The following is a 23,664-nucleotide window of genomic DNA, read 5'->3' on the forward strand; positions in this document are numbered from 1 at the left end:
AGGCTGTGCACTGCTCCTGTGCTGTACCTGTGTGGAGGCTGTGCACTGTCTCCGTGCTGTACCTGTGTGGAGGCTGTGCACTGTCTCCGTGCTGTACCTGTGTGGAGGCTGTGCACTGTCTCCTGTGCTGTACCTGTGTGGAGGCTGTGCACTGTTCCCGTGCTGTACCTGTGTGGAGGCTGTGCACTGTTCCCGTGCTGTACCTGTGTGGAGGCTGTGCACTGCTCCTGTGCTGTACCTGTGTGGAGGCTGTGCACTGTCTCCGTGCTGTACCTGTGTGGAGGCTGTGCACTGTCTCCTGTGCTGTACCTGTGTGGAGGCTGTGCACTGCTCCCGTGCTGTACCTGTGTGGAGGCTGTGCACTGTTCCCGTGCTGTACCTGTGTGGAGGCTGTGCACTGCTCCTGTGCTGTACCTGTGTGGAGGCTGTGCACTGTCTCCGTGCTGTACCTGTGTGGAGGCTGTGCACTGTCTCCTGTGCTGTACCTGTGTGGAGGCTGTGCACTGTCTCCGTGCTGTACCTGTGTGGAGGCTGTGCACTGTCTCCTGTGCTGTACCTGTGTGGAGGCTGTGCACTGCTCCTGTGCTGTACCTGTGTGGAGGCTGTGCACTGTCTCCTGTGCTGTACCTGTGTGGAGGCTGTGCACTGCTCCTGTGCTGTACCTGTGTGGAGGCTGTGCACTGCTCCTGTGCTGTACCTGTGTGGAGGCTGTGCACTGCTCCCGTGCTGCCCCTGTGCCGTCACATTCCGGTGACTCGTCCCTCTGAGCTCACGCCGGAGCGCTGTCATCATGTGTGAGGCTCCTCACTCGCAGTCACAGCGTCTCCCTCTCACTTGTGCTCAGCACTGAGCGCCGTCACATCGCTCCCGCTCCTGTCCTCCGGATTTACTAGCACGGGACCAGGAGCAGATACCGAGCGCCGGAGCCGCGTCCTCGAGCACCCACCGGACCTATTACTGTGGCGGGGACTGGAAGGAGAGCGATGCTGCAGCCGGGTACCAAGGGGAGGAAGCCCGCGGCAGAGGCAGGTGAGTGCGCGGCATTGTGCGGGTGCAGAGCCGGGCGCATGGCCATCCTCGCCTGCAGGCTATGCCATGCTTATTGCTGGGACTGCACATTATGGCGACTTGGCACGCAGTTGCCTAGGAAGCATTGCATTGTATTCCAGGACATCTCCTGCTCCATCACAGGCATTATTCTGGCAGGAGGCGGATTACATTGCTGCTGAGCAGATTGTTCCCTTGCTGTGGGCAGTGGTGGCATTGGATGGGCTCTTGTTGGGGCACTAGGGTAATGCCGATTGAGGAATGAAGTTTCCTTGACAATTGACATCTAGGCAAAATGAAGTCTTTTTCATTCGCCCTAATGATTGGGGCTGAAGTTAGGAGGTGAACTTGGGCGAGATGCCCACTAGGCACCATTACTATTGATACTTTTTTGTGCTGCTTTTTTATTCATTGAGTTTTGAGGACAGGTTACCAACGCTGAGATTTCCATCCCAAAAAGTAGCAAAATGCAGGCTTTATTCTGTATGCAGTGGGCATTAGTGGCAGCTGGATATCCATAGTGCACTTGGCATATGTAAGAATGCCATGATAAATGAGATGACCCCGTATAGCTCCGCTCACAAAAACTATCTTGATTGCCCAGCTTTCAAGGCACCCATTGATTTTTTTTCTCCCTGAATATCCAGCATTGTCCTCTAATCCTATCAGGCTTTCATTGCTGCAGGAAGAGGAGATGGAATTATTCTCCCATGGCACGCTGCACGGTCTGGACTTCTGGAGGCATCTTCCGCATGGCACATTACCGTATAAGCTGTATGGGACGGAATGTGACGGCACCCTGTCCTCTCCCCATCCCCCAGCACACCCCCAGGCTATGTGGCTGGCACCAGCCTGCTCTAGCAGTATATATATATATATATATATATATATATATATATATATATATATATATATATCAGTAGGCAGCAGGGAACTTCAACACTCAATGAGTTCATAGAAAGCCTTCCCAACTGATTATTAGATTTTGTAGTAATGCTCGAGCCAAATGGCATCCCATATGTTCTGAAACAAACCTGTGCTTTCCATGAATTCTCAGGGCTTGTATATTTAGAGAGAACAGGTAGGATCGCGTCTAAGTAAAGTCGTCACGCTGGCTCTACCTGCGTTTAGGGGTTTCTGTAGGGTCAGGCTTGGCAGTGTGAATGGATTACAGAGGGCTGTGTAGAATGCGAAACAGCTAAATATTATTTGTATTTTAAAGGAATAACAGATTGTAATACATAGAGTAGATGTCTAGGTAATAAATACCATACATTATATATATTGTATATATATTTTTTATATATATATATATATATATATATATATATATATATACACACACGTCTGCTAAATATATTCTTTATTTACCCAATAAGAACATTATGTACACACAATACATATTACACGCACAATATGCCTGTGATATCTATACACACAATACATATACGCACAGATCTACACGCACAATATGCCTGTGATATCTATACACACAGGTACACCCATTCACACCGGCCTCAGCAGTATTGTGGGAATGTTGTTCCTTTAGCTCTAGTATTATTGCTGGCATATGGAGAATATTTCTGGAGAATCTTCATTCTTTGCAACTAACATTTATTTCTCCCATTTCCCTGAACTGTTATTATTGCAGGTGTTATATAAGATTAATTATCAAATAAAGGCCGCTTGTAATAAGGGGCACTTATCTGGCCATTTGTCACCAGCAGCAGCCATGCACCTGCCTGCTATCTGTCTGGACGCCTTGCTGCACTTTCACCAGTAGATGTTGCTACAGAGCAGAGAAAGCATAGCCTGGTACATGGCATAGAACATTGGCATTAGGAGAGTAGCAGCGATCACAGTACCTGCTGTTACCACTTACCTGAGTGGGTGATTAAGCTGAAGAATATAAGAAACCTTCCCTTTGTGTTTAATGCTGAGCGCTCAGGACGCTGCTGCGCCACCTCGCCTTAAATGTGTTGCTTGTTTTCTCCATTTTTAAGTCATTTGTCTGGTAAATCTCAGCCTTTTAGTTAAAGCAGTTGCTTAAGTAGGGTAAGTCCTTTATAAAATGCACGCAAATGGAATTGTCTATGGAAAGGGTTAATTGAAATGCAGAACACGTAACACCAATGAATTGTAAGCAAAGTGGAGATGTGAACTAGGAGCCTGGAATGGCCATTAAGGGGCCTGAGGCAGATGCCCACATTAATGGGCTGATTAATATTGGAGACATATTAAAACGCACAAAGACCTGCAGAAGGATATTAATAAACACCCCGCTCCGGATAGAGGAGCTCCAGGAAAACTAGTTACATAGACAACTTTCTAAAGTCCAAAGGGAAGGATAAAAATAGAGAAAGCGGAATGTGAATTTTGCTTGTAACCTGAAAACCAGAAGCACTTCTTGATATGAAGCAGTTATGATAGGAGTCTTTGTGGTAAAATGAGAAATTCATCCCAGAGGACGGTAATCGCACTGCATAGATGGATATTTTACTGATGCAATTTCAAGTAAGCACTGACCTCTATCTGTACAAGTATTTATTTGTAGACGTCTTCCATCTACTGACAGATCTGAGGACCGCCGAGTGTGAACCAGGACCTACACATGAGTGTGCCACAATACACTACATAGGGTACAGGAGCACCCGCCTAATCTGAGGCGAAATTATGGGGACTCTTCCCAGCAGCACAATCAATTCATTATTCTTTTCATCAGAAATAAACTGGACCAAAAACTAATAAGAAACCATCATTTTTAGTTTTTATTAAGTGCGTGCTAAGCTGTGAAATGGCAGCATATTATTTTACTCTCCATGTAAATGGTTCCAGGCAAACAACATTAGTAGCAAAGTAGTCCTATATATAGTAATCCTTATATTAAATGGTGTGGTTATTTAATGTCCTATATATAGTAATCCTTATATTACCCGATACGGTTATATAATGTTACATATATAGAGGTATCCTTATATTACCCATATTGTGCATAAACCATCCTCTATATAGTAATCATATTACCCGGTGCTGTTTAAATAATGTTCTATATATAGTAATCCTTATATTACCTAGTGTGGTGATATAATGCCCTATATATAGTAATTCTTATATTACCAGGTGCAGTTATATAATATCCTATATATAGTAATCCTTATATTACCCAATGCGGTTATATAATGTCATGTATATAGAGGTATCCTTATATGACCCATGTTGTGCATAAAAGTCCTCTATTTGTAATCCTTATATTACCTAGTGCAGTTATATAATATCCTATATATAGTAATCCTTATATTACCTGGTATATATAGTAATCCTTATAGTACCTGGTGTGGTTATTTAATGTACTATCTATAGTAATCCTTATATTACCTAGTGCAGTTATATAATGTCTTATCTATAGTAACCCTTATATTACCTGGTGTGGTTATTTAATGTACTATCTATAGTAATCCTTATATTACCTAGTGCAGTTATATAATGTCTTATCTATAGTAACCCTTATATTACCTGGTGTGGTTATTTAATGTACTATCGATAGTAATCCTCATATTACCTAGTGATTTTATATAATATCCTGTATATAGTTGTACCCTTATATTAACCGTGCTGTCCATAAATCGTCTTCTATATAGTAATCCTTATATTAGCCGGTACTATTTATAATGTCATGTATCTAAAGATATCCTTATATTACGCGGTGCTGTAATATAATGTCATATATATATATATATATATATATATATATATATATATATACAGAGAGAGAGAGAGAGAGAGATCCTTATATTACCCGGTGCTGTTCTATAATATCCTGTATATAGTGATATCCTTATATTGTCCGTGCTGTGCATAAAACGTCCTGTATATAGTAATCCTTATATTACCCGTTGCTGTTATATAATGTCATGTATATAGAGATATCCTTATATTTCCTGGTGCTGTTATATTATATGCTGTATATAGTGATATCTTTATATTATCCGGTGCTCTTATATAATGTCCTGTATATAGTGATATAATTTATAACCTGTGCTGTGCATAAAACATCCTGTATATAGTAATCATTATAATTCCAGGTACTGTTATATAATGTCCTGTATATAGTGATATCCTTTATATTACCCAGTGCTGTTAAATAATGTCATGTGTATAAAGATATCTTTACATTACCCGGTACTATTATATATTGTCTTATATATAGTGATATCCTTATATTACCAGGTGCTGTTATATAATAATATCCTATAAATAGTGATATCCTTATATTACTCAGTGATGTTATATAATGTCATGTATATCAAGATATCCTTATATTACCCAGTGCGGTTCTATACTGTTTTATATATATAGTGATATCCTTATATTACTCGGGACGGTTATATAATGTCCGTATATAGTGATATCCTCATATCACCCATGCTGTGCCATAAAACATCCTCTATATCGTGAAATCCTTATATTACCTGGTGCTGTTATACAATGTCCTGTATATAGTGATATCCTTATATTACACATGCTGTGCCATAAAACGCCATCTATATAGTAATCCTTATATTACTGGGTGTTGTGTAATATATTGTCCTATATATAATAATCATTATATTACCTGGTGCATTGTAATATATTGTCCTGTATATAGTAATCATTATATTACCCAGTGCTGTGTTCTATAATGTCCTGTGTATAGTAATCATTATATTACCCAGTGCTTTGTTCTACAATGTCTTGTATATAGTAATCATTATATTACCCAGTGCTGTGTTCTATAATGTCGTGTATATAGTAATCATTATATTACCCAGTGCTGTATTCTATAATGTCCTGTGTATAGTAATCATTATATTACCCAGTGCTTTGTTCTCTAATGTCCTGTATATAGTAATCATTATATTACCCAGTGCTGTATTCTATAATGTCCTGTATATAGTAATCATTATATTACCCAGTGCTGTGTTCTATAATGTCCTGTGTATAGTAATCATTATACTACCCAGTGCTGTATTCTATAATGTCCTGTGTATAGTAATCATTATATTACCCAGTGCTGTGTTCTATAATGTCCTGTGTATAGTAATCATTATATTACCCAGTGCTTTGTTCTCTAATGTCCTGTATATAGTAATCATTATATTACCCAGTGCTGTATTTTATAATGTTCTGTGTATAGTAATCATTATATTACCCAGTGCTGTGTTCTATAATGTCCTGTATATAGTAATCATTATATTACCCAGTGCTGTATTCTATAATGTCCTGTGTATAGTAATCATTATATTACCCAGTGCTTTGTTCTATAATGTCCTGTATATAGTAATCATTATATTACCCAGTGCTGTGTTCTATAATGTCCTGTATATAGTAATCATTATATTACCCAGCGCTGTATTCTATAATGTCCTGTATATAGTAATCATTATATTACCCAGTGCTTTGTTCTATAATGTCCTGTATATAGTAATCACTATATTACCCAGTGCTGTATTCTATAATGTCCTGTATATAGAAATCATTATATTACCCAGTGCTGTGTTCTATAATGTCCTGTGTATAGTAATCATTATATTACCCAGTGCTTTGTTCTATAATGTCCTGTATATAGTAATCATTATATTACCCAGTGCTGTGTTCTATAATGTCCTGTGTATAGTAATCATTATATTACCCAGTGCTTTGTTCTCTAATGTCCTGTATATAGTAATCATTATATTACTCAGTGCTGTGTTCTATAATGTCCTGTATATAGTAATCATTATATTACCCAGTGCTGTGTTCTATAATGTCCTGTGTATAGTAATCATTATATTACCCAGTGCTGTGTTCTATAATGTCCTGTATATAGTAATCATTATATTACCCAGTGCTGTGTTCTATAATGTCCTGTATATAGTAATCATTATACTACCCAGTGCTGTATTCTATAATGTCCTGTGTATAGTAATCATTATATTACCCAGTGCTGTATTCTATAATGTCCTGTGTATAGTAATCATTATATTACCCAGTGCTGTGTTCTATATTGTCCTGTGTATAGTAATCATTATATTACCCAGTGCTTTGTTCTCTAATGTCCTGTATATAGTAATCATTATATTACCCAGTGCTGTGTTCTATAAAGTTCTGTATATAGTAATCATTATATTACCCAGTGCTGTGTTCTATAATGTCCTGTGTATAGTAATCATTATATTACCCAGTGCTTTGTTCTCTAATGTCCTGTATATAGTAATCATTATATTACCCAGTGCTGTATTCTATAATGTCCTGTATATAGTAATCATTATATTACCCAGTGCTTTGTTCTATAATGCCCTGTATATAGTAATCACTATATTACCCAGTGCTGTATTCTATAATGTCCTGTGTATAGTAATCATTATATTACCCAGTGCTGTATTTTATAATGTTCTGTGTATAGTAATCATTATATTACCCAGTGCTGTGTTCTATAATGTCCTGTATATAGTAATCATTATATTACCCAGTGCTGTATTCCATAATGTCCTGTGTATAGTAATCATTATATTACCCAGTGCTTTGTTCTATAATGTCCTGTATATAGTAATCATTATATTACCCAGTGCTGTGTTCTATAATGTCCTGTGTATAGTAATCATTATATTACCCAGTGCTTTGTTCTCTAATGTCCTGTATATAGTAATCATTATATTACCCAGTGCTGTATTCTATAATGTCCTGTATATAGTAATCATTATATTACCCAGTGCTGTATTCTATAATGTCTTGTGTATAGTAATCATTATATTACCCAGTGCTTTGTTCTCTAATGTCCTGTATATAGTAATCATTATATTACCCAGTGCTGTATTCTATAATGTCCTGTATATAGTAATCATTATATTACCCAGTGCTTTGTTCTATAATGTCCTGTATATAGTAATCACTATATTACCCAGTGCTGTATTCTATAATGTCCTGTATATAGCAATCATTATATTACCCAGTGCTGTGTTCTATAATGTCCTGTGTATAGTAATCATTATATTACCCAGTGCTTTGTTCTATAATGTCCTGTATATAGTAATCATTATATTACCCAGTTCTGTGTTCTATAATGTCCTGTGTATAGTAATCATTATATTACCCAGTGCTTTGTTCTCTAATGTCCTGTATATAGTAATCATTATATTACTCAGTGCTGTGTTCTATAATGTTCTGTATATAGTAATCATTATATTACCCAGTGCTTTGTTCTATAAAGTTCTGTATATAGTAATCATTATATTACTCAGTGCTGTGTTCTATAATGTCCTGTATATAGTAATCATTATATTACCCAGTGCTGTGTTCTATAATGTCCTGTATATAGCAATCATTATATTACCCACTGCTGTGTCCTATAATGTCCTGTGTATAATAATCATTATATTACTCAGTGCTGTGTTCTATAATGTCCTGTATATAGTAATCATTATATTACCCAGTGCTGTGTTCTATAATGTCCTGTATATAGTAATCATTATACTACCCAGTGCTGTATTCTATAATGTCCTGTGTATAGTAATCATTATATTACCCAGTGCTGTATTCTATAATGTCCTGTGTATAGTAATCATTATATTACCCAGTGCTGTGTTCTATATTGTCCTGTGTATAGTAATCATTATATTACCCAGTGCTTTGTTCTCTAATGTCCTGTATATAGTAATCATTATATTACTCAGTGCTGTGTTCTATAATGTTCTGTATATAGTAATCATTATATTACCCAGTGCTTTGTTCTATAAAGTTCTGTATATAGCAATCATTATATTACCCAGTGCTGTGTCCTATAATGTCCTGTGTATAATAATCATTATATTACTCAGTGCTGTGTTCTATAATGTCCTGTATATAGTAATCATTATATTACCCAGTGCTGTGTTCTATAATGTCCTGTATATAGTAATCATTATACTACCCAGTGCTGTATTCTATAATGTCCTGTGTATAGTAATCATTATATTACCCAGTGCTGTATTCTATAATGTCCTGTGTATAGTAATCATTATATTACCCAGTGCTGTGTTCTATATTGTCCTGTGTATAGTAATCATTATATTACCCAGTGCTTTGTTCTCTAATGTCCTGTATATAGTAATCATTATATTACCCAGTGCTGTGTTCTATAAAGTTCTGTATATAGTAATCATTATATTACCCAGTGCTTTGTTCTATAATGCCCTGTATATAGTAATCACTATATTACCCAGTGCTGTATTCTATAATGTCCTGTATATAATAATCATTATATTACCCAGTGCTTTGTTCTCTAATGTCCTGTATATAGTAATCATTATATTACCCAGTGCTTTGTTCTATAATGTCCTGTATATAGTAATCATTATATTACCAAGTGCTGTGTTCTATAATGTCCTGTGTATAGTAATCATTATATTACCCAGTGCTTTGTTCTCTAATGTCCTGTATATAGTAATCATTATATTACCCAGTGCTGTATTCTATAATGTCCTGTATATAGTAATCATTATATTACCAAGTGCTGTGTTCTATAATGTCCTGTGTATAGTAATCATTATATTACCCAGTGCTTTGTTCTCTAATGTCCTGTATATAGTAATCATTATATTACTCAGTGCTGTGTTCTATAATGTCCTGTGTATAGTAATCATTATATTACCCAGTGCTTTGTTCTATAAAGTTCTGTATATAGCAATCATTATATTACCCAGTGCTGTGTCCTATAATGTCCTGTGTATAATAATCATTATATTACTCAGTGCTGTGTTCTATAATGTCCTGTATATAGTAATCATTATATTACCCAGTGCTGTGTTCTATAATGTCCTGTGTATAGTAATCATTATATTACCCAGTGCTGTGTTCTATATTGTCCTGTGTATAGTAATCATTATATTACCCAGTGCTTTGTTCTCTAATGTCCTGTATATAGTAATCATTATATTACCCAGTGCTGTGTTCTATAATGTCCTGTATATAGTAATCATTATATTACCCAGTGCTCTGTTCTCTAATGTCCTGTATATAGTAATCATTATATTACCCAGTGCTGTGTTCTATAATGTCCTGTATATTGTAATCATTATATTTTCCAGTGCTGTGTTCTATAATGTTCTGTATATAGTAAACATTATATTACTCGGTACAGTGTAATATAATGTCCTTTATATAGTAATCCTTATATTACCTACCACTGTATTATATAATGTCCTTTATATAGTGATCTGTATATTACCTGATGCTGTGCCATAAGACATCCTGTATATAGTAGTCCTTAACTTATCTATTATGGTGTTACATAATGTATTGTATATATGTACTTTATATTACCTGGTGCGGTGTTATATAATGTCCTATATGTAGTGATATCCTTAGATTACCTACTGCTGTGCCATAAGACATATAATATATAGAGATCTTTATATTACCTACTGCTATGTTATATAATGTTCTGTATATAATCAACTTTATATTAAATGATGCGTTGTTATATAATGTCCTGTATGTAGTAATCAGTATATTACTTGGTGCAGGGTTATACAATGTGCTGTACATAGTGATCATTATATTACCTGGTGTAGTGTTATAATGATTACTATATACAGCACATTATATAACACTACATCAGGTAATATATTAATCACTATATAGAGGACATTATACAATGCTACACCAAGTAATATAATGAGTACTATAGACAGCACATTATAGATTACCTGGTGCAGTGTTATGTAATGTTCTGTACATAGTAATCATAATATTACCTTGTGCAGTGTAATATAATGTCCTGTATATAGTGATCATTATATTACCTGGTTCAGCGTTATATAATGTTCTGTATATAGTAATCCTTATATTACCTGGTGCAGCGTTATAATGATCTCTATATACAGAGCATTATAGATTACGTAGTGTAGTGTTATCATGTTATTTACATAGTGATCACTATATTACCTGTTATTCTGGATGCAGTATCATCCCTCCTGCATGGACATGAGTGTTCTTCACAGGAGAATGCAACAGGGTGTGCCCACGATCAGGAGTTTAGGCTTCGGCCTTTCACTGTGTTCTCCTCACTGAGAGCACTCGCGGCTCCACAAGACAAAATTGATATATTGTGGACATGTGGCGATGCGGAAAGCCGCACAGCAGGGGAGTTTACGCTAAATACTAAAGATGCACAATAGGCATGTCCCATCCAATGTCCTTCTACTGTACAATGCAGCATTTTGAATGCAGTGGAAATACACTGTCCAAAATGATGCTATTCCTGATTGTGGAAACCTGGCCTTAAGGGTGCTTTACACACTGCGACATCGCTAGCGATAGCTAGTGATGTCGTACGTGATAGCACCCGCCCCCGTTGTTCATGCGACATTTGGTGATCGCTGCAGTAACGAGCATTATCGCTTCGGCAGCGTCACACGCACATACCTTGTCAGCGACGTTGCTGTGACCGCCGAACAATCCCTCCTTCAAGGGGGAGGTGCGTTCAGCGTCATAGCGACGTCACTGTGGCGTCACTGAGCGGCCGCCCAATAGCAGAGGAGGGGCGGAGATGAGCGGCCGGAACATGCCGCCCACCTCCTTCCTTCCTCATTGCCGGTGGACGCAGGTAAGAAGATGTTCATCGCTCCTGCGGCGTGACACATAGCGATGTGTGACGCCGCAGGAACGATGAACAACCAGAGGCATGCACCACCACCGATATTATGAAAAGGAGCAACGTGTCAACGATCAACAGTTTTGACGTTTTTGTGATCGTTGATCGTCACTCCTTGGTGTCACACGCTGCGATGTCCCCAACGGCGCCGGATGTTTGTCACTAACGACGTGACCCCGACGATATATCGTTAGCGATGTCGCAGCGTGTAAAGCACCCTTTATACGTTCTGTATAGGGGGATCTTTAGGCCATGTTCACACATAGAATACATACTGCATTTTTTTTCTCCGCTTTTTTTGTGCAAAACATTTATTCTGTTTAAAAATTTAAGGAAACCTCTTTCCTACTGTGTGTTTTAAGACGCTGTTGACCTGGACATTTTGGTGCTTTTGTTTTCCTCTATAGGCTTACATAAAGAGCATGGAAAAAATGCAGCCATATTTTTAAGTGCAGAATCAAGGCTTTAGTGCCTTAAATGACTGCATTGAATCTGTTCTTAAACAGAGCAAATAAAGGTGAAATGCAGCAAAAACACAGTAATCAGAAGATTGTTATTGCGCATGTTGGTCCTGACACCTGCAGAAAACATGCAGATAAAAACAGCAGTAAAAATAAATGCAGCATTAGTGCTATATGTGAACACAGCCTTATGTATTCGTAGTGAAAATTTTTGAGATAGACACAAATTTTATTTTTCACAAAGTTTTGGTGCCTCTGTGTTTTTAGATATATTAGTCAGATGTTCCTATGGTTTCTGAAGTACAATTATCAGCATTTCATCAATTTTTACACTTTGATTGACAAATAGAGGTTAAATAAAAACGCTATTTAAAGTGTTGACTCTTTTTCCAAGACTTCAGCAATTCAGCCATGCATTCTGGATATCAGCTTCTGAGCCAAACCCTGGCTGAGGACAAGACATTCTTGTCTACTCAGTGCTTGGAGTCTATCACACATTGTGTTTTTGCGTGTCCACCCGCTTTCTGAGGATTGTCCACAAGGTTCCCAATGATATAAGGATCTGGGGAGTTTTCTGGTTAAGGAGTCAAACTTTCATTATTTCGCTCCCCAAACCACTTATCAATTTTGCTTGAAGACAGTGTGCTCCATCATGCTGGGAGGTGCAAAGATTGTGAAACCCAAAATTTGTGTCACTTAAAACTTTTGGCCATGACTATTATCTGGTGCTGCGTTATTAGGCTATGTGCCCACGGGACTCTGTATCTGCGGATTTTTCTGCATCAAAATCCACGGAATTCCCCCGAAATCCGCACCTTTTCATAGGTGCGGATTTGATGCGGATTTGACACGTATTTTGTTGCGGATTTTGCGATTTTTTTAATTCAATTGAATAGGCAAAATCCGCACGCAAATACGCAACAATAAGGCTATGTGTCCACGGGAGAATGTAGCTGCGGATTTTTCTGCATCAAAATCCGCAGCTTTCCCGCAAAATCCGCACCTTTTCAAAGGTGCGGATTTGCCGTGGATTTACTGCGGAATTGCCGCGGATTTGATGCGGATTTTGGTGCGGATTTTTATTTTTTTTTTTCCCAATTTTAAAGCCAAAATCCGGATGAAAATCCGCAACAATAATTGACATGTTGCAGATTTTTCCGGATCAAAATCCGCACGAAATCCGCTGCGGAAAAATCCGCAGCGTGGACACAGCATTTCCAAAATGCCATAGAAATGGCTGGGAAGTGCCTGAGCTGCAGATTTTCGGGAAATCCGCGGCTTTTACGCGAGAAATCCGCGGCAAAATCCGCGCATTTTCCGCAGCGTGGGCACATAGCCTAATTGACATGCTGCAGATTTTTCCGGACGAAAATCCGCACGATTTCCGCTGCGGAAAAATCCGCACCGTGGGCACAGCATTTCCCAAATGCCATAGAAATGGCTGGGGAGTAGCTGTGCTGCAGAATTCTGGAAAATCCGCGGCTTTTCCACGAGAAATCCGCGGCAAAATCCGCGCATTTTCCGCAGCGTGGGCACATAGCCTAAGACATCCTGTCTGGTGTTTCCTAGGACTGTGAATTATTCAAGTGTTTCAGGCCTCAGAAATTGTAGAAGCACAGCTTTCAGGATCCTAACTTTCTAACTATAAATATATGTATCCCATACCTCATTTATTTGCAATCCAGTATGTGAGAGTTTACATGGCCGCCAGAGTCATTTCCTTAAAGATTTTTGCAGGATGGAGAATGAATGCTGTTACAGCAGATACTATATGTCATCTGCACACAAAATGTTTAATGTAACACAACTCTGACTTTTCAGAAACGCAGCGAGAGATGGTGTTTAGCAGAGGTGTTAGAGATGAACTCGTATCTCCATAGAAATGCAGCTCTTGTAATCACAACTTGTACACTTGTTACTGCCGGAGCCATGGTGTACGCACATCTAGGGGGATTTATTGTCACATCCTGGACGGACAATGTTTGCAGTACATCAAGTGAAAATAATACTTATTTAGGATTGTGCAGCCCATCAAACCAAGACTGCTCACAATGGCTGAAATTGTGCTCAGAATTGTAATACCCTTCTGCTTAGGTACAATGAGACATTTACAGTCACCGTAATTCTTCAGATAATGCCGCTTCATAATATTCTCATACGATATAACTGCGACCTGTTCTTTTATCATGTAGTAGTAGGTAAAAAAAACAAAAAAAAACGAACTGCATTCATTATAGAGGGAGAAAAAAACAGATGGTAAAATGGTCTTCTGGATAAAAGCCATTCGGGTTTATGAAGATCATACTGAGCACATAATCATGTATTCTTTTTCTTTAGTTTTTGCGTTAACTGGAGAAATAAAATGCTATGACCTGCCTGAAATATTCAGTTTATTTTGGCCAGGTTTTCTGATAAATATGCCCTAGATTGTCAGTCCGCAATTCGTGCCTGGTCTTGATGACTGTGCAATCTTCATTATCAAGTCTTCTACTTTAACAGTTTTATTTAAAGTATACTGGTTGTAGTCATTTAAGAAATAAAAGATTAAATGTGTCTTAATTAGCCTCATTTTATGTAGTTTCAATCCATTTAGTGAGAATTTCAAGAGCTTATGCAAATGAAAGTTAATTGTCATAAGTCTTCGTTCGTGAATGAAAAATGTTTTTTGAGACTTTGAGATGACTGAAGAAAGAGAGCAATAGCTTAATCAATGCTAACCTGCCACTGTGTAAGTAGAATAGGTAGAACACCTGATATTATAACTAAATGATCTACATTGTCTGTTACTTCCAAACCTCCAACATCACAATCTTCCATATGTTGCCTGTGACCTTGTGTAACGTGGTGGCATCTGAGGTAACATTTACTCTGCGTTGGGTCTGCTATTCTTATTCCAGCTCGACTCTATTGCCGTATGGTTAATGCTTTGGTCAAGAATTATTTATAATGGTAAAAAGCCTTTTTCGATTTGTTTTAATGGATTAGAGAACAGTTCGCGTCTGGTGCCTATTTCAGTTTGCGGAATAATAACAGAATTTCATATTGTGTATCATACTGGTTCATTGATTGTCTGAGTAACATTGTGATTGATTACTACAGTTCAATAATCAGATGTAGAGATACCTGAATGCATTGGATGGCATCAGACTGGTATAATGGTTTGGCTGAGAACTGCACAGCAATAACATAGGAGATTGTGCTCTCCGTATATTGTGCGTGTACATTGTGCGTCTACTTGTGTATTCCTCTTACACATTTCTGAGTAACTGACAAGTACTTGTTACTAGTTGGAGTCATGTCCGTGCACGCTCACACTGACCAGTGACATTCTATACAAAGACATACCCACTTACCCACCTGGCTATAATATTCAGGAAAAATAGCCTGATGGAGAAGATTAAGAAAAGAATCATACTTGTTTTTACTAATACATGTCAGGAGAGAGAAATCCTCTTTTTCTCTAAAAATAATGTTAGGCACACATCATAAACTGGCAACCGTAGGGTCTTTGGATAGTTCCTGGGCTAAGTGCCTAAAGTATAGATGTACATTGTATCACAGGGCATTACTGTGATGCAATCAGAGGAGATCCTTTTTTGCTTTCTTCATATGCTGTGCTGAAAGCCTCTTATCAGCTTTCATCGCAGCATACGAATGGTTAAACTATGGATTTCAGGAGCTTCTCATATCATCATAAAAGCAGAATGAGGCTATTATCATATAAGTGTCCATATAATCAAATTGCCGTAATAGTGTGGTGCAAGTATGTGCTGTACTTTAAGAGCAAGGGTTGTTAAAGGGTTAAGAGTCTGCTGCTATCTTTCTGTTGGAATAATTCTTTTTCCGTGAATGTTTGAGCTTTTCACGCTTTAAACATTCACTTGAATTGGAGATAAAATGCAGTACTTGGCACCTGCCACTAAACAATGTACGAAGCTGTGGGGTTCCGCTCTATACATTGTTTATATACAGCCGCTGCCAGAGCAGATAGCAGCAGTATAGGGTGGGGCGCTAGGAATAAGTCGTCACTATTCAGTCCCAGACAGAAGTTTAACCAAGAACTCTCTTGCTGCTCACTGGAAAAGTATTGCATTATCTGCATTTTGTGTCCCTAGTGATGAACAGTCCACTGATGCCTCAATGAGAAATGTTGATGAAATCATTTGTATGCACTGACTACTAGTTAGACAGAAAGTATATGAAAGCCTGTGTAAATAAATCAGATAATATCTTAACTGAAATATACAGTATTTTCCTTTTTGCTTTACAAGTCCATATTTTAAGCATAAATTATCACTCCATTATATTTTCTTCTGTTTGGTTTGGGAGAAATGTGCTATTGCTATAATTTCTCCTTCATAAAGCCGTAGTATAAATAAAAGACTTTAATGGTAAAAATGTGACGTCTGCCTGATTTGTCACTGACGTTTGATTCAAATGCATTTTTCATGCTTACTAGTGATGAGCGAGCAGTAAAAGGCTCTAGTGCTCGTTACTCAAATTAAGCAAGTTGAGCGCTTGGAGGAGCTCAATTTGAGTAACAAATAAAATGGAAGTCAATGGGAAATGCAAGCATTTTTCCAGCAGACCCGCCCAGGAGGTCTGAAGGGGCAGTACAATTGCTGAATGGATGGAAACCGTACTCAACTGAAATGAGAACAGCATGGGAAAGATGCCTGGATGCATCTCTAACTCCCAGGGCGTGGCTAGAAACAATGTTGTCAGAGTATTACGACACTTTTATGGACTGACAAAACTGAAGGTAAAATGGATTTTGTAGGAAAAATGTTAGGAAACCTACTTTCCTCTATAATGAAATGTATGTAAGACAAACTAAAAAAAGTGAAAAAAAACCCCTCTTCCACCTCTTAGACTAAAGGGGGCTTTACACGCTACGATATTGTTAATGTTTTATCGTCGGGCTCACGTCGTTAGTGACGCACATCCGGCGTCATTAACGGTATTGCAGTGTGTAACACTTATCAGCGACCTTAAACGTCCTCCAAAGTGGTGAAAATCGTTCACCATGGAGAGGTCATCCTAAAACCAAAAATTGTTAATGGTAGTTTGTAGATGTTGTTCCTCGTTCCTGCAGCAGCACACATCGCTGTGTGTGACACCGCTGGAGCGAGGAACCTCACCTTACCTGCGTCCCACCCGCAATGAGGAAGGAAGGAGGTGGGTGTAATGTTCGTGCTGCTCATCTCCGCCCCTCCGCTTTGATTGGCCGGCCGCTTAGTGATGTCGCCGTGACGCCGAACGCACCTCCCCCTTGAGGGAGGGATTGTTTGGCAGTCACAGCGACGCCGCCGACCAGGTAAGTGCGTGTGATGCTGCCGTAGCGATAATGTTCACTGCAGCTGCGAACACACAATATCGCATGCATGACTGGGGCGGGTGCTTTTGCGAACGATATCGCTAGCAATTGCTAGAAGTATCGTAGCGTGTAAAGCCTGCTTAAGTTCACAACTAGAGATTTTGCACTATCATTGCTTTCAATGTAAAAAATAATGCTGCAAAAAATGCTGAAAGAATTCACTTCCAGCTTCCTTCAGAAACTCAGCAGCTTTCCTTTTCAAGTGAAGAAAAAAAAACAATTGTATGGATTACATTTATTAACTCTCTTAGCTGTCACTGGTACTGTAAAAATTAACTTTTAATTTTGCAAAAAAACTCATGAAAAAACTCAGCAAAAATGCAACATGTAAACATAGCCTTAATAGTATGGCCATCTCTCACCATAATTATTTAAAAGAGGGATTGCAATACACCCTGGAAGACTCACAGATGGGGGCCTATGAATACAATTTCGGACAATTTTATAAAGAGTGGGACTCCTACAGTGGTAAAACCTATTTACCAAGTGCACGTGTTTAGCATTTGGGCCTGTGGGTGGGTTCTTATTTTTGCTTGCGTTCCAAGGCCTGGGATAGAAACAGCTGCATGCTGTGCTGGAACCTGACATGGTTGCTATTGGTTCTCCCAAATGTGCAGTGACATTGCGGGAGGCATCTGTATCTGCATCTTCGACAGGGGATTGACAAACATGTAGCACAGGTGAAGAGGCAGTTTTGTCACCTGCAGACACAGATTGTAGACCCAGTTGTTCAGGCCCACCTAGTCAAGTTTGATGACATGTGCCTGAGCATACTGGTGGTGGTCAGGCTGTTAGTGGTCAGATCCCTGATGATCTTGTACTTGTACTGCACAGGTTGCACTCTCTTTAAAAAACTCCAGACTGTGGAACACCTAATTCTTGGCCTTGGAACTTGTCATCTGTGTGTGATATGGGGAACAATATAACACATACTCCTTCACGCTACATCACTGCCTCTTCCTGCCTTTTGCTGTGTTATGGGTCCCTCCATCTCTGCACTGCTGTCCTCGCTCTGCAAGCCTCCTTCCCATGGTGGGTCAGCGACTTCACCGTCAACTACCTCATCTTCCTCTTCCACACTTTGGTCCTCATTCTCACTTGTTGACTTAACAACATGATTGGTGGCAACTGTGTCTCATCATCATCCACCTCCTGAGACAGTAATTGCCATTCCCCACCATCATCTCCTTCTGACAGTGGTTGTTCAAACATTTGGGAATCACTGCACACAATGTTCTCATTTCCCGCTTGAAACATACAAAGCAAGAGGCCAGAATCAACACAAATAAATGTAAAGAGCCCCTCGGCGTGTGGGATCACTTGTCTCCCAGGACTCGCCATGGTGGAAGAAAGGAGTATCAAGGTGAGGATTGTGTCTTCCAGTCTTTTGGTTAGTGAGACTGGACCATGTAGAAAGTAGGGTGGTGCTGTGAAGCAAACTGGAAGTATTAACTTTGAATAAAACCTACCACCTGTGTGCACTTTTAGGCTTCAACAATGGTGTCCCGCTCCCCCTGCAAAGTGGAACAGGAAGCTAGGCCTTGCTGATGAGTGTGTTTGTTTTGCTTCTGCAGCAGGCACAATTTTCCCTGGCCCACAGCTACTGCATGCAGCACCATCAGCTGGATGTCCACTTCCCTTTCCCTAAGGCTCCTTTCACATTGTGTTTTGCCTTACGTTCACAGGTCCCGTCAGGGCATCCATCCGAACCGCCCCTCCCCCACTCTGCAAAGTGTGTTTCAGACGCATGCGCCAGCAGGGCCATTCACTGTAATTGAGCACACTACATTAGCGTGTGCTCTGTTTTGTGCCATTTTTGCACATATATGTTTTCTGCAGGCGGACACCCGAACGTAGTCGACTACATTCCACTTTGCATTAATTAATGTGAAGCATCTGAAGGTTTAACCCCTTAACGACCCATGACGTACTAGATACGTCATGGATCGTTTTCCGGTAAGCCCCGCCCCCTGCCGCCGGCGGGCGGCGGCGATCGGCGCACATATCAGCTGTTATCAACAGCTGATATGTGTGCCTGCTAGCCGCGGGTGGAATCGCTTCCACCCGCGGCCATTAACCCCTTACATTTCGCTGCCAAAGTCTTGGCAGCGATATGTATATGGGCGCCGCCATTACAGTGACTTACCCCGCCCCCGCCGGAAGTCACGTGACATGATCACGTGACTTTCGGCGGTTGCCATGGTAGCACAGGGTCATGTGATGACGCCTGTGGCTAACATGAGTCACTTCCTCTCAATGCCGGAATACAGCCGGCATTGAAAGTGAAGCAGCAAATCTGCAGTTCTCAGCTCTGTAGCTGAGATCTGCAGATTGTGCAAAGCGATCAGATTGCTGATCGCTATAGCCCCCTAGGGGGACTAGTAAAATAAAAAAAAAAGTAAAAAAAAAAGTTTTAAAAAATTAAAAAAAAATAAAAAAACCTAAAAGTTCAAATCACCCCCCTTTCACCCCATTGAAAATTAAAGGGTTAAAAAAATAAAAAATACACACATATTTGGTATCGCCACGTTCAGAAATGCCCGATCTATCAAAATATAAAATCAATGAATCTGATCAGTAAACGGCGTAGCGGCAAAAAAATTCCAAACGCCAAAATTACGTTTTTTGGTCGCCGCAAATTTTGCGCAAAATGCAATAACAGGCGATCAAAACGTAGCATCTGCGCAAAAATGGTACCGTTAAGAACGTCAGGTCAAGACGCAAAAAATAAGCCATCACTGAGCCTCAGATCCTGAAAAATGAGAACGCTACGGGTTTTGGAAAATGGCGCAAAACGTGCGCCACGTTTTTCGGACAAGCTTGTGAATTTTTTTAACCCCTTAGATACAAGTAAACCTATACATGTTTGGTGTCTACAAACTCGCACCGACCTGAGGCATCATACCCACACATCAGTTTTACCATATAGTGAACACGGTGAATAAAATATCCCAAAAACTATTGTACAATCCCAGTTTTTTTGCAATTTTTCCGCACTTGGAATTTTTTTGCCATTTTCCAGTACACTATATGGTAAAACTTATGGTTTCATTTAAAAGTACAACTCGTCCCGCAAAAAACAAGCCCTCATATGGCAAGATTGATGGAAAAATAAAAAAGTTACGCCTCTCGGAAGAAGGGGAGCAAAAAACAAAAACGCAAAAACGGAAAGTGCCCGGGGGCTGAAGGGGTTAATAAACTTCTTGGATGTGGTTTGAGCAGTGTCAGGGGTGCAGTTTTTAGAATGGGGTCACTTTTGAGTATTTTCTGTCACCTAGGCCCCTCAAAGTCACCTTAAATGTGATGTGGCCCCTAAAAATGTGGTTTTGTAAATTTTGATGTAAAAATGAGAAATTGCTGATGAACTTTTAATCATTCTAACTAACTTCCTGACAAAACATATCTATTTCAAATATGGTGCTGATGTAAAGTAGACATATAGGAAATGTTATTTAATTGAATTATCACTGTGGTTTAAGGGCATAAAAATTCAGTTTGAAAATCATTAAATTTTCACCATTTTCCCATTTTTTTCCCACAAATAAACGCAAATCATGTATTCCAAAATGTTTCACTCTCATAAAGTACAATAAGTTCCAAAAAACAATCTCAGAATCACTGGAATCCGTTGAATTTTTTTTTAGAACTTTTACATCATAAAGTGACAATGCTCAGATTTCTAAAATTTGGACTGGTCATGAAGGTCAAAATTGACTTTGTCATTAATGAGGTAAAGTTGTCTACATCTGCCAGTTAAGTATTCTGCCATTTGTATGCTAGACTTAATGAACAATCTGTTTGGAATGGATTTGTTTTGAAGCAAGTAGTAGTCATTTAGAATCTCTCTTGATGTGACCATGCATATGTATACAGGCCACACTTTACCTCTGTATGCCTCTGACTTCATACATACATTCTGTAGGCTTATGAAATAGTTTTATTTTCACAGAGATTGAACAAGTGTATGTAAGAAAAAACTGTAAAACTTTATGCATCCTAACATGCCAATATAAGGGTAATCTTTGAAAACATAACATCTGAGAAGAATACAGTGCTGAATAGAGCAGGACAGGGTGGCACTTGGTATGTGTACAATGTGGGACGTTTTGCTCCACTGTACAGACTACAAGCAGAGGCATTGCTGTGTGCCCAAGGCCGTATCGTGCAAGGTGGTGTTTGTTTGGAACAAGATGTGTCAGCTGCCTCCAATACGCTATAAAGGATTGACTTGTATCAGTTTCAAAGAGTAAGTGTTTATAAAACAGATATGTATTTATCTTTGTATTCACATATTATAATATACTGCATAAATCCACATGTGGGAAATCATTTAAATAGTTCTGTGTCGTACGTTAACAGCGTTCAGTATCAGTGTGGTTGCACTGGATCCCTATAATCTATGGGGTTCATCCAAGTCTTTTTCTATAGTGGAAATGTGGTCATAAAGATAACCCTGAGTAATTGTATGATACCAGAATCAAATGTATATTCAATCAGCAAAAATTCAGATGATGTCGTAAAGATGGTTTCATTCATTTACAGTAAGATTTGTTGATGTCTTTGTTATGGCTGTAAGCACAGCAAATCTGTTAAAGCATGTCTGGTTCCGATGATCTTTGCTACTGTTCAACATCATTACCCATCTTGGCATTACTCAGTCAAAAGCTGCCATGCCAACAAACTAAGCAAAAGCTACCTACATACAACATGCACGATTGTATATAGTCACTACAATCATTACACCATTCTTCGGGCTTTTTGACTTCATCTACATTCTCTTTAGATGAAGAATGCCGGCTATTTTTGTAAATTAAATATATATTCACTGCTCTGTAAAATGGAGGTAAAATAAAGCAGCTGTATAGGCATTTCCTTCTTATTTCCGTTAGTTTAGCTCTGGATTTGTCAGATAAATGACTGGATATGTGTGATATTTAAGCCTAATCGGCACACTAATGTTCTTTTATTGTCCATAATAAAACGGACTGCTTTTTATACAGTTGTGCTCTGTGTCCACCTTTACTGCCTATATTTGAGAAAAAAAAATCAGATTGAGCTTTAACCTTTCCCTAGCAACCGGTAAAAAGCAGACACCAAATGCATGCCATGCTTGTGAACAGAATACTCATGGTCGTGTTTCCTGATTATTAAAATAGGCTTTTCTATGGGGCAAAAAGTGCAGAAACAGTATTTTACAAAAGTAAGGAAATGAAACACTTGTAACCAAGACGATCACAAATGCTTGCAGTTCATGTTGGTATGTGATCAGTAGTTTCTATTAGTGTTTTTGAGGCCCGATTCATGGGTCTGAGTGTTGCTTAAGTCTTGTATCATTTTTATTCTATCAGGGAGAAAATAAATAAATTCAAGTTAGTGGTATAGTGAGAGCATAACCAACAGATGTCATCTGGGAAACATCATAATCCATCTGATTTTTACTATCTAATGTCACGAGAAGCACAGGAGCTTCCATCAGTTTATTTTTCAATGCTTGACACACTGGTAGTAAAAACTAACACAAACTAGAAATGGATGAATATCACACCAAAGATTTGCCCAAGACCAGGAGTCAAACAAAGAATGGATAATAGAAATACTCAAACCTCTGCATTTTGATCCACTCCTGATATCTTGGCTTACAGAAAATGGAAAATACTGATTACAATTTTGCCATGTGAATATGATCGAAATAAGTATGAGCATAGCCACTTTGTAGAGAAAGTGATCATTAAGCACTTGTCCAGCGTGATTATTTTTCTTGTTGGTCTGCACAGTATCTTTGGGTAATGTTGCAATATATAGACATCCTCCTCCAAATACTTCATGATAACATCAGCCAAGAATCTTATATATCTTCATAGAACAGATTCTTGGACCCAATGGTTTTTGTTGTCATGAATGTCATCTCCAGTTTTCTGGTTCTCGTATTGTTAGGGATTTAATATTTCAGTTAGTTCCCAGCTGAGGAAGGAAATAATGTAAAACTGTATGTAAGTAACAATTCGGTAACTGTGACCCGATGCCTGTTCACTCCTGTTGTGCAGTGTACAGAGAAAGGCGTTAAGCCATTGAAAACTATTACCAAGGCTTGGCTTTAGCATTTACTCTTTCACGATACTGATGCCGCTGTG

At 38.9% G+C, this 23,664-nt stretch overlaps 1 protein-coding gene across 6 annotated transcripts in view; it reads left to right on the forward strand.

Moving 5' to 3' along the window:
- Positions 1-799: 799 nt before the first annotated feature.
- Positions 800-23,664, forward strand: part of TENM2 (teneurin transmembrane protein 2) — a 4,009,156-nt gene continuing 3,986,291 nt past the window's right edge. For 5 of the 6 annotated variants that reach the window (XM_075344547.1, XM_075344548.1, XM_075344549.1 and 2 more), the window contains exon 1: positions 801-1,029. In XM_075344547.1, the coding sequence (XP_075200662.1) occupies positions 984-1,029 (46 nt within the window). In that variant the 5' untranslated portion in view covers positions 801-983. Of the gene's footprint in view, positions 1,030-23,664 lie in introns of all 6 variants that reach the window. The other variant, XM_075344552.1, reaches the window with a different exon arrangement.

The sequence above is a fragment of the Anomaloglossus baeobatrachus genome, chromosome 4, assembly GCF_048569485.1.
Source record: "Anomaloglossus baeobatrachus isolate aAnoBae1 chromosome 4, aAnoBae1.hap1, whole genome shotgun sequence".
Classification (NCBI taxonomy): Eukaryota; Metazoa; Chordata; class Amphibia; order Anura; family Aromobatidae; genus Anomaloglossus; species Anomaloglossus baeobatrachus.